Source organism: Sorex araneus, chromosome X, assembly GCF_027595985.1.
Source record: "Sorex araneus isolate mSorAra2 chromosome X, mSorAra2.pri, whole genome shotgun sequence".
NCBI classification, from domain to species: domain Eukaryota; kingdom Metazoa; phylum Chordata; class Mammalia; order Eulipotyphla; family Soricidae; genus Sorex; species Sorex araneus.
The window spans coordinates 154140711-154153485 of record NC_073313.1 but is presented as its reverse complement, the minus strand read 5'-3'; the positions used below and the strand labels follow the sequence as shown (position 1 = coordinate 154153485).

The window sequence follows — 12775 nt, the reverse complement described above, 5'->3', positions numbered from 1 at the left end:
GAGCTCCTTACTCCTGGACTGACACTACATACTTTTTTTCTGGGACCAGTCCTGGGAAACATGCACCATGGGATGCTGCGAGTGTCAATGACAACAGACAAGAAGGAAAAGGCGTGGGGGACAGGGGCCTGCCACCCTCATGCACTGCCAACACGTTCATAATCATCATTTAGGATAGGGGATCATCAGAAGAACAGCTCACTTAGGTCACTTGCTAATGCCGTCTGTCTAGGCTAAGCTTTTACACATCTTAGGGCCTTAGAATAGGGGGACAAACATCTTTAGAAAAGGGGATGTTTCCTCTGGGAGAAAGAGAAGAGACAGAGCAGACACCGGAGTCTACCTCAGCGGTTTTCCACATCTCAGGGTCTTGAAATCTGGCCCTTCTCATTTTTCTATGTAAACATTTGATACCTGGGGAGAAAGGGACTCTCATTCACTGTTGCTGGGAATGCCAACTTGCCCAGGCTTTTTGGAAAACAATATTGACATTGTTCCCAAAACTAGAAATTGAGCTTCCTTATGACCCAGCAATACCACTCTTTGAATATATCCAAGAGATGCAATAAAACACAGTGAAATGACATTTACACTAGTATGTTTATTGCAACACAGTTTACAACAGCCAGAATCTGAAAAAAGACCTAAGTGCCTGAAAATAGATGAGTCTTTAAAGAAATTCTAGTACATCTATACAAGTGGAATACTACACAAATGTTTGAAGAGATGAAATCATAAAACTCGCATACAAATAGACAAACAAGGAAAGAATCATGTAAGTGAAATTAGTCAAAAAAGAGGGACAGACATCGAATGACTGCATTCATTTGTGGACTATAAAGTAGTATAATATGAGACAACACCAATGACAGTAGAGAGAAGGGCCAGGAGGATCACGTCATGGTTTGGAAGGCGGCCCCATATGCTTGGGGTGGGGGGAGGGAGTTGGGAATGAGAAGGAACCACTAAATAAATGAGGGTTGAAGGGATCGCGCGGGAGGTATGTGCTGAAAATAGACCAAGGACCAAACACGATAACCTCTTAGTATCTGTATTGCAAATTGTAATGCCCAAAATTAGAGAGAAAATAAGAATTGCATCTGCCATAGAGGCAGGGAGTGGGGTGGGGTGGGGGTGGTGGGTGGGTCACTGGGAACAATGGTGGTGGAAATGTGCATTGGTGGAAGGACGGGTGCTCAAGCATTATGTGACTGGAACATAATCACGCAAGTTTGTAACTGTATTTCACGGTGAACCAATAAAACTTCTTCAAAAAAAATAAACATTGGTTGCCCATCAGAGTTAAACTGGGAGTGACTCAGTGGATTACCTTTGTCTAATGCTGGGACCAACTTGTACCAGATAGGAGCACATTATGCAAACATTTACAGCTTTATTGTGTCAGTTTATATCACAAAATAAAAATAACACTATACACAAAAAAATGAATGATATTCAAAAATGCAACAATGTTGCATAATTTTTGTATGTAATGGCTGAATGCTGTGACACCTCAGTTCCTAATCTTTTCAAGTCACAGCATCCCCATATCACCACACCTGCCCTGAGTCCTACAAACTCATATCACCACACCTGCCCTGAGTCCTACAAACTCTCTCCCAGCTCAACCAAAACTTTATATACAGAAAGAAGACATGCAAATGAGCCGCTCCCTGTGATGATGTAAAGAGCCCAACCTCGGCTCTGGGAGAGGAACTCAGGGATTCTGTCAGACGGAAACAAGATGGCGTGTGGGCTGAGCTGGCTTCTCCTGGTGGCTGTGTTAGGAGGTAACTCCTGGGCGACAGAGACACGGAGCATGGGAGAGATGGGAGAGGCAGATCCTCTGTGTGAGGAGAGTTTCCTGACCAGGATGTCTTTGTGTTTGCAGGGGTCCAGTGTGAGGTGCAGCTGGTGGAGTCTGGGGGAGACTTGGTTCAGCCTGGCCAGTCCCTGACACTCTCCTGTGCAGCCTCTGGATTCACCTTCAGTGACTACTGGATGAACTAGGTCCACCAGGCTCCAGGGAAGGGCCTAGAGTGGGTCTCAATCATCAGTGATGGTGGTGGTTTTACAAGCTATGCCAACTCTTTGAAGGGCCGATTCACCATCTCCAGAGACAACAGCAAGAACACGCTCTCTCTGCAAATGAACAGCCTGAGGGAGGAGGACACGGCCCTGTACTACTGTGTGAGACACACAGTGAGGGGAAGGCCCTGTTGGCCCAGACACAAACCACCTGCAGGAGGAAGCAGGGTGAGATTCAAGGCTGCAGGCCCCCAGGAGGCTCTGAGGACTCACCCCCGAGGAAACGTTGCTCATGACCAGATGAATCGTGTTTCTGTGGAAATCAGGACTGGCCTGCCCCTCAGCTCTCAGATGACACCAACCCTCCTTGTGGGTTGTGGCTGAGTCCTCCATCCCCACTGTGGGCAGTAACGACTTTATCACACTCTCTCTTTTCTGATGAAAAGTTTCCAGTGACAGGACCATGTTACCTCCCTGGGGCCTGAGGGGCACATTATTCTCCTGTAAAATTAAAATGACCCTGTTGGAGTTACCTAAAACCGAACAACTCAGTAACTGAGGACTCAGGTGTGTATTATTGTGCAAGAGACACAGTGAGGGCAAGTCCCTGTGAGCCCAGACACAAACCTGCTGTGGGAGACAGGAGAGCTGCAGGGGTGCGTGTGAGGACCAGGGGGCGCTGTGATGCAGGGATTCCAGTGCTCTGCTCCAGGGGCAGGGAAGAGAAACTGTGAAGGGGGCGCTTTCTTTACTCTGTAGTTGCAATTTATGAACAAACTTCAATATATGACCTATATACCTTTTAATAACTACTTTTCTCCTATTACAAATTTGCTTATTTCTCTTCCTTTCTCACAGTCTATTAGAGACTGTTATGTGCTGCTAGGTAAGGTGTGGTCGATTTTTTTTTCCATAAAGATAATTCCTTTATACAGAAAGGAGAGATTTCTCTCGTTTTCTTCTTATTGTCACTGAGGGAACACGATGACAATGGTCTGAGTTTTTATGCTTGTGGGTCACAAAATTCATGCGCTTCTCCCAGCACCAAATCCCCACAGACCCGCACACTCTGCTGAGTCTCCTGTGCTCGGCCTCTTCTTCCCAGTGATGTGAGCCCCCACCTGACTTCTCTCCGGAACCCCAGAGTGTGGTTAGGATGCAGAGACGGTTGTCATTGGATCCTGTCCACCCTGACGCTCTGTTCTCTGTGTACCACAGATGAATGAGATCCTCTGAATTGGCCTTCTCCCCCTGACAAACTTCATTAATATTCTCTAATTCCATTCATGGTGCAGAAAACGTTGATATTTTGTCTTTTCTTAAAACTGCACAGTATCCCATTGTGCATAAACACCACAATTCCTTATCCACAAAATTGTCATTAAGTATTAGGATTGTTTCCATGCCCTGGCAACTATTCTAAATGCTGCAATGAACATATGCTCACAAATATTTTCTCAAATGACTGTTTTCACGCTACGTTGAAGTTACCAAAAATAGAATCAATTGTAACTTGGAGATTCTATTTTCACTTTTTAGTGAAATATCATAGTGTTTTCCATAGATAAGTTCCCACAAACATAGAAAGAGTTTTTCCTTTGACAATGTTCCAACACTGTTTGTTTCCAGTAGTTTTCATATAAGCCATTCTCACTGGGGAGAGGTGGTTCTATTGTCCTTTATATTAACATTTCCCTCATAGTAAGTGTTGATAAACACCTTTTCATATGCCTACAGCCCATTGGAATGTTGCATTGGGAAAGAATCTGTTTATTTACCACACCATATGATGATGAGTGATTTGTTCTGAAGTTGAGTTTTGTGAGTTCTATGATTATCTTAGAGATTAGGTTTGATGTATTGGTTCTAAGCTCAGCTTAGATCTGAGTTTCAGTGGTTACACATTTTCTCCCATTAAATAGGGTATCTTAATTTTATTGCTGTTTACATTACCATTAAATATTTTAATTGATTTAGTCCATTTATTTATTTTAGTTTATCTTATCTCTGACAATAGAGAGAAACTATAGATGAGCCCTCTAAGATCAGTGTCATGAAGAGATAGGCCGAGCTTTTCCTCTGTGTAATTTAAAGATTCTGCTGTCAATGCTGAACCATAAGTCCACTTTTAATTTTATTCTGTATCTGGTGTGAGATATGGATTTAATTCTATCTTCTATTGTTTTTGTATGTGGCATTGCTTTCCCAGCGCCATTTGTTGAAGAGATTTTCCTTGCTTCACTCCATAAGATGGAATCATTTTCCAAAGCTTCACAGTAAAAAATGTAAGGTTTATGCTGGGCTTCCATTTCTATGCAGTTGGACTGAGAGTTTATATTCCTGAAACTCACGGGTTAATTTCTATAGCTTCAAGATATTATTTAAAATATGTTCCCCAGGGGATATCCCCGTCTCAATGAGGCCCCGTTAACACCAGAACCCACAGTTATTTCTGCCAACCGACCTCTGGCCCTCCCTGTCCCACTGAGAAAACACCACAGGCTTTGTGGCTGTCAGAAGTTACTGGAAACACAGACCTAAAGAGAGTGAGAAACTTCACCAAATTCATGTCCAGACCACAGGGCACTCACACTGTTAGCTACAAAAGAGTACTAGGAACAATGAAAAAAATGATTCTCTTGTTTCAATGAATATGAATCCAGGTCAGAACATCAGAACCTCCAATGCTCTGTGGGTGTGTGGAGAGCAACAATCCTCTCAGTGCTCTCTGACCTGAAGAAAACACTGACAGGGAGACTCAGGAGTCTCAGAGAGAGAAGGAAGGAAACAATGATCACTGTCCTTCAAACAGAACTGAAGGAGGGAAAGAACGGACTCCAAGGCTGAATGAGGGAACACAGACAGAACTGAACCCCACTGTTGTATGTTGTGTGTGCATCTTGGCTACTGTACTTGGTGCTGCCATGATAAGAATTAATTATCTCCACTAGTTAATGCTTTTGGGTTTCCAGGAAACAAATAAAGTACCCAAGGCTCATCTTAGTCTGAGGGGGAAGTGCTGAGTCCTGGTGACTCTCTGAGAAGGCAGTGGGGAGTGAGGCAGAGCCGAGTTTGTTTTGCCTTGTGCTTGTGGAAGGAGGAACCACATCCTAGAACCTTGCTGTGTGCACAGAGGCTGAGTGAGGCCCTGCGCTGTGAAGACAAGTGAGGTGAGTCCAGACTCTGAACCTGAAGTGACCCACCCACAATGATCACAATTCCACCTGAGGACTCACCGACTCCTGGCTGTTTGTGCACCCAATATTGAAGGTGACTTTGTGTTTGTGATTATGGTTAGCCCGAGACAAACGTTTTGTGTGACCAACAAGAGGTCACTCTCAGCTGAGTTTAAACACATGGTTCTTTGTCATTTTGTTTCAATTTCCCTCCCATAAACTAATTATTTTGGGATCAAAGTAGAGCCAAAGTTTTCGCCCATTTCATGCTTTGAGTTGTCAGTCTCTCTGTTTTAAAAAGCCCAGTCAATATAAATGAAATGATGACCAGAATCAAAAGACAACCGAAAACCTGAGGGGAAAAATCTGCCTGCCCCTCACTAATGCAGGATTGATAAAACATATATAAATCACTTGTATAATTTAACAAAAAAAATCTGACATGGGGTTTGGAAAGGATACATCCTTAAAGGGGACATTGAGACAAAGAACTGTTGGAACAAATTATCCCCATCACTTATCAGTGAAATGCAAATTAAAATAATAATGAGATATCACCTCATACCAGGGAAAGAGTCACATCTCACAAAGAACCAAAATATTTTGTGTTAGCGTAGATCTGGGGGACATTCCATCCTCATTCTCTGTTGATAGGACTAACAAACAGATTGATCTCTTTCAAAAATGACTTGGATACTAGCCAATATACTAAGAATTGATGTTCCATATGACATTGATCCCAATGAACACACAACACTAATTTGGAAATATATTTGCAGGCCCATGTTTAATGCATCACAATATTGTATTCACAATAGCCAAATATGAAACAACGTGAGTATCTGAGAATAGATGAGTGAATGAAATAGAGTATATCTACACAATGGAATACCATGCAGCTACCAGGAAAAATGATATCATGAAATTCGCTTATAAATGAAGGGATATGTAGAGTCAAGGTAAATGAAATGAATCAGGACAGGGACAGATATGGAATAATTTCACTGTTCTGTGGGATTTAAACTTTTTGTATGAGATTAATATTCAATGCCAGGATACACGGGTGCCAGAAGGACAGGTCAATAATTTTAAACTTGCTACAATTGTGTGGGGGACGAAGGACAGTGAAGGACCAGTATGACAGGAATAGTTAGATATGATCACTCTGGACAAGAACTAAGTGTTGAAAGTAGCAAAAAGGACATACATAATAACCTTTCAGGATATGTATTGCAATACATAGATGAGAGAGAGGAGAGAAAAAGAGAGAGATAAAAGAGAGAGAGAGAAAGGAAAGAGAGAGAGAATGGACCCATAGAGGAACCTAGGGATCAATAAAGAATGGCTCAAGTAATGATGACCAGATTCTGTGTTTGGACTGTCCTTCCTGTCACAATCCTGTACCATCTCTTCCTCTTTCTCTCTCTTTCTCTCTCTCTGCTTGCATTTCTAAGTAAATTTATTTAGATAATGCTATTTTACCAACATCCCACTTGCGTTTTATGGAACAAACATCTCCGAATGCAGCATCTATGTGTATCTGGGTCGAGAACTCAACATGAAGAATGACGTGACGCCAGAACTGCGCAGGAGGAAGAGAGCAGTGTGGGGTGCCTTCAAGAGCGTCGAAGAAGTGGTTAAGAGGACAAAGAACCTCTGGCTCCGGGAACATCTTTACAATTCCACCATTCTTCCTGCACTAACATATGCCTCAGACACCTGGCCCTACACAAACAGGATTAGAACGTTATTCGGGTATCCCAAAGAGGAATTGAAAGAGCTATGCTTGGAGTATCACATTTCACTCAAGTGAGAGAAGGAAACCAGAGTTCCATCCTCCATCGACGATCAAGAATCAGGGATGCTGTCTCGTTTGCCAAGGTGTCAAAAATCAGATGGGTCAGACATGTAATGCAATTGAGAGACGACCGCTGGACTAGAGCTGTAACGGACTGGATTCCATGGGATGTCAAAAAACCGCATGGCTGCCCACCTACGAGATGGTCAGACCTCGTTAAATCCCTGAATGGTTTCATTGAAGAAGCTTTTGATCAATAAGGGAGTTTGATTTGTACAAGTTCACGGTACCTAGGGTTTTGGTACTGTTCTGAGGACCAATGTTGAAAGTGGATTTTTGTTCTTGAACAGTGTCCCAGCTGAATTGATGACATTCGTGGGCTTTGAGGTCTGATCTTTTTTTTTTTTTCTCTAATAGAGTTAAGATTTATATCTAATGCTAAGATTACACAAATTTTTATGGAACAAAGCTTAGAAGAGTGAAAACTATAGATTGAATAGTAATCTAAATAAATCCTAGTATGGTTATGTACATAGAGGAGGGAAATTTTTGGTGCCATAAATTCTCTCTTCATGGTGTTGGACTTAAATCAGTTGAAATGTATTTCTGTACCACAATTTAAGCTTCAATAAAAGTTTGCATACTTAAAAAAAAAATCCCTGAATGAACGGTTTGAGACTCTTTGCTATCCTGGAGCAAGCAGATATCACTGGGCTACACTTGCATGCGACAGGGACAAATGGAGATATTACTGGCGTCTGCTCCAGCAAATCGAAGATCACTGGGATGACAGTGATAATGATACTATTTTGCTTCTCTCTTCATCTATCTATTCCTATTATTCACAGAGAGACAGAAAGTGAATCTCTGAGTTTCAGTTGCTCAGTTTTTCACTTGTGCTGGGTGGAAAGATGTTTCCAGACTTCTAACATGTCTGACCAGAAATCAGAACTCAAGGATTTTTCTCATTTGGAGAAGTCCGTGTATTCTCATGAACATAGCGCTCTCTTTCTCTCCCCTTGCATTACTCTAAGTAAATTTCTTTAAATAATATTACTTTGTATCACTGAAAAAAATTAGAGTTAAGTAATATGTGTCATAAATCTTTATTTATTTTGTTCTACTCATTTTGTGTTTACTTATATGTGTTAGAATAATAATGATATGTAATAAATATGTTGGCAGCATTGTTTGACTCATGCATGGTTTTTGAACTTTCCAATATTATAGCAAATTTAATATGATATATTTTAAGTCTGTAGTTATATATTTAAATCCTCTATTAGATTGATAGTTTATATCATTTTTTGAGTGAAACATTGATTGTATCCCTTTCACATAATTTCATCAAAGAACACACAGTGTCACCTTGTAATTGTTTTATATATATACATATATATATATATATATATATATTTGATTTTCCAGTGTTTTCCTAGGATGCATGGACCTGAGCGATTCCCGAGCACAGAGCCAGGAGTAAGTCCTCAGTACTGCCAGGTGTGGCTCAAAACCAAACCAAAAATCCCATAAAAGAATATGACTTGTGAACAAGGCTTCTGAAGGGAAGTCCCAGGATTCAATCCTGTATTAGAGACACCAAGAGGTTAAAGGCCCTGAGAGCCCAGAGGCTCTCCCTGCAGGGTGGGACCGGGCTGCAGGGGGCGCCAAGTCCCAGGATCAGAGACTTGCAGGCCTGAAGTGGGTTCAGAGGTGAGAGGGATTTTTCTTCAGAAAGAGGAATACTGTATGACTGAAATCGAATCATGAACAGTTTTGTGAGGTTGTATCTCACAGTGATTCAAGAAAAAGAAAAATAATAAGTTTAAAAAAATAAAAACTAAATTTTGCGCTCTTACAAAAACAGAATTAAATTAAGTACAGGACACAGAACGTTAAGTTGTGCATATATATTGTTGGGGAGGAACATTTATTAATTGATAAGCAGTTAAACCTGTATTCAGGTGGTGTTTGTGGACTTAATAACTCTCATGGAAATCACTGGAACTTTAGGTTGGTACTGTAGTCTCACTGTAGAGTTACAGGATCCCAGAAATAACCTCAAGCCTAGATGTGTCTCCAGGCCATACAGGCTTGACCCTCAGCAGGGGGAGCACTGTGTGCACAGTGTCTTGGGACAGGGCAGGTCTTCTCAAACAAAGATCAGACTGTGGACCTCTACACACCCCTTGAGGATGGGCCTGGTGGCTTCCACCAGCCGCTTCTCAGGTTGGACCAGGCCTTCAGCTATGAATTCTACCTCCTCATGAATATGCAAATTGCACCAGGGACACTTAGTTAAATACAGATGTGTCTGTGTCCTGACACTTCACACAGCAGACACACCCACACCTTCAGAAGCCCCTGAGTGACAGTCCCCATGATGGACGGGAGCAGGAGAATTCTCTTCCTGGTGGCAGTGGCTGCAGGTAAGTGTCCCCATTCCTTGGGCTGAGGGAACGGGGCCAGTCAAGTGGAGTCCACCCACTGCTGTCTGCTGTCCACACGTGTGAACTCCCAGGTACAGCTGGTGCAGTCAGGGGCTGAGGTGGGAAAACCTGGGACATCAGTGAAGGTCTCCTGCAAGATGTCCGGATACACCTTCACTGAGTACTATATACAATGGGTGCGGCAGGCCCCGGGACAGGGGTTTGAGTGGATGGGAGCACTAAAACCTAGCAATGGTGATACAGGCTACGCACCGAAGTTCCAGGACAGACTCACAGTCACTGCAGACAAGTCCAAGGACACAGCCTACATGGAACTGAGCAGGTTGAGCACTGAGGACACGGCCATGTATTACTGTGCAAGACACACAGTGTGACAACCACATCCTGAGTGTGTCAGGAAACTGAGGGAGAGACAGCTGTCCCAGATGAGGAGATGACAGGGACGCTGATCCTCCTGACTTCCTCCTCAGAGAGTCAGGGTCTGAGACACAGAATGGGGCTCACAGGGCCAGGATTCATTTGAGGGAATGACTCATATTCTCTCTTTGTCTGTCATAAACAGCCAAGACGAAGGCGGCCTCTCTCTCTAGAACACCTGGTGTCACTCATATTTTCTTCTAGGATTTTGCGTGGAGTGCCCCAGATGGTACAGGAAGAACCACATGGAAGTTTGGGTTGGTGTCATTGCAGATTCCTGAACTGAAGGTCTACCCATGGCAGACTCCCAATGTTTCACATTTTGTTTTAAATACTGTGTCTCTGCAAGAAATCCTTTACTCTGAGATGAAATCCTGGTGTTGGCTAGACCATTTCTGGAGTTTCTGTGCAGCCCTGCCCCTCTGTGCATGTTTGTATCTCCAAAGTCCTGAGCTGGAATCTTGCCATTGTTCAAGGGACAGTGGGGGAGAGGACCCTCTATGAAAGGGACCATGGTCACATTTCTCCTATCACGAGGTGGTAAGGAAATGGTCGGGGTCAGGCTCTGTGAAGTCCTGGTGTTGGGGGCATCTCAGCCCAGCTCAGGGGAAGGTTGTTACCCAAGCACAGACATAAGGTCTGGGGTGTGCCCAGGAGGGCTGGCAGTAGCATGGACCAGCAGACAGAATCTAGAGTGAGGCCTAAGTTGCTGCTCCCTCCACCCCAGGATCATGCATCCAAGCTGAGTTTACCTGGGTCTGATCTCACCAACTGACCAATATTCCTGGGAAATGTATGGTACTGAGTGAGACATTAACTTTGTCCATGCCTTGTAATATGGGAATAAATAATCACAATTTATCACTTGCTCTCAATTGATATCGTGGACATATATCCACGCACAAATGCGTAAGTCTCACACAGTCCACCAACAACATCTGTCCCCACACTCCCTGCCCACCCACAGTACCAGGGTAGAATTGACCTCAGACCCCTGTTGGAGCCTTCTCCAGCAATTGCTTTCCCTTGCTTCCCACTGCCTAATCACAAGGGAAAGCCAGGGGAACCACCTCAGCACATGGCACCCCAACACTTCCCACCTTGCTACCCCAAACTTCCTCAATCTAGGGCTTGAGAGAAGCTGTGTCCACCCAGAGGCTACCTTGAAAAGAGGCATCTGGTACCAGCTTCAGTCAGACCTGGGGCTCAGAGCCCCTAGACTGGGCTGCACATAAGCCCCCACCACCACTCCAGGGGTGCAGAGCCCCAACTCATGGAGTCACACGGCCCAGCACAGCTTGTACCCACCTGTCACAGTCTTGGTGACATGGTTTCCCAGTGCTGTTAGTCACCCCAGGGAGATTTTATGACAACACTGGGAAACAAATAGTTAAATCCTATGGGCACTTTCTAGGAGGTAAGATTGTAAATATAGAGTGTTGCTGAGAAGCGTGTGAGTTGTGTGCTCAGGGTCCCATAATCACTTTCTGCTCCTTCTCCCAGAGGAAATACCCCTGAGATAAACCCCCTTTAGAGACGTTGCCCCTCAGTCCTGCAGTGCAGAGACCCTTTGGCAGGGACCAGCTTCCCTGGGCAGGTTAGCAGGTGAATGTCTGTAGTAGCCGCCCCTGTGCTTCTGATGACCGTTGGTGTAGAGCAGTGAGAAGGGGCGAGTCAGGACTCTCAGTCCATGAGCCTGTGAGCCCCTGGCCCCGTGCTTCTCTCGCGCGTGTCTGACTTGTTTCCTTAGTCCTGGCAGTGACCCAGCTTCAGCTCTGTTCCCCTGGGGCCGGTCCCCCGTAGGGTGTGCTGACCCTCTGTGGGGCCTACTGACCACGTCCCATTCTCCGCCCGCCATTGAGATGCAGCTCAGTTCCTCACTGCAGTTGCCTGTTCTGCTTCAGATCTTCACGGGACCCTCTCCTGTCCTGAGACCTGACCCCACTGTCCCTCCACACTGTCCGGTGTGCCCTGAAGGACAGGAACAAGATTCTTATCTCAGGGGCACGTCCAGGTTTGGGGTCCGTGTTGTGACTCTGTGACTGGGATATCAGCTCATCGTTCCTTGACACCACCCATGTCCCTGAGCCCCCTAGCGCCTGCCCTTGTTGCTCCTCATCTATCTCCTCTCCCCTCCCCTTCTAACTCTGGGACCAGTCCTTTAAATCCACCCTTTAAATCATTGCACTTCCTCTTCCAGTTGTCAGAAACAACACATATAAAAATGTCCCCATGTGTTCATCATTCTCCTGGCTTACTTCATTTAACAGGATATCTTACGGTTCCACCCAAGTTACAGCAAACTGCATAATTTCTTCATTCCTTAAAATTATTTTAAAATCTTTCTGTTTTGTCACAGTGTCTAATAATGAGGATAAATAAAAGGAATGATCTCGACTTTCATTTATTTATTTTGTCTTTTTTTTTGAGGCAATTATGGCTTTCTTTTTTTAAAATTTTTCATAATTTTATTGAATCACCGTGAGATAGTTACAAGCTTTCTGGACTTTCATTTCTAAGGTTTCTTTCCGTATCTGTAAGATATTACTAATTAAAATCTAGAATACTTTATTTTCAATAAAAATATTATAAACAAAATATTTTATTTAGTTTACATCTGAAGGCATGGAACACCGATGAAATGAATCAGAATGAGAAAAAAGTATCTATGGAATGTAATGACATGAAAATAAAGCAAAGAGGTTAATAAAATCTTAAGTTAAATATGGTGCTTGGTACCACGTTTTCATAAAGTTAAGAAGCATCTCATTTTCCTGTTGGGGTAGCTATAGGAAAGGGTCCCAAAATTGTGCTCCCGTCCAAGGACAAAATTGGGTGGGGAATCTCCTTGGTTTGGCCTGACCTCACCCTCCCACGAGGACCTCACTATATAAAATACTGTGAGT

At 43.7% G+C, this 12775-nt stretch overlaps 1 pseudogene and 1 gene segment (V, D, J or C); both read left to right on the top strand.

Moving 5' to 3' along the window:
* The first annotated feature begins 1744 nt into the window (after nt 1-1744).
* Nucleotides 1745-2412, top strand: LOC101547120 (immunoglobulin heavy variable 3-23-like; annotated as a pseudogene).
* Nucleotides 2413-9385: 6973 nt separating this feature from the next.
* Nucleotides 9386-9826, top strand: LOC101559204 (immunoglobulin heavy variable 1-69-like). The segment is given in 2 exon segments: nt 9386-9431; nt 9510-9826. Coding segments are annotated over 2 exon segments (363 nt in total).
* The last annotated feature ends 2949 nt before the right edge of the window (nt 9827-12775 follow it).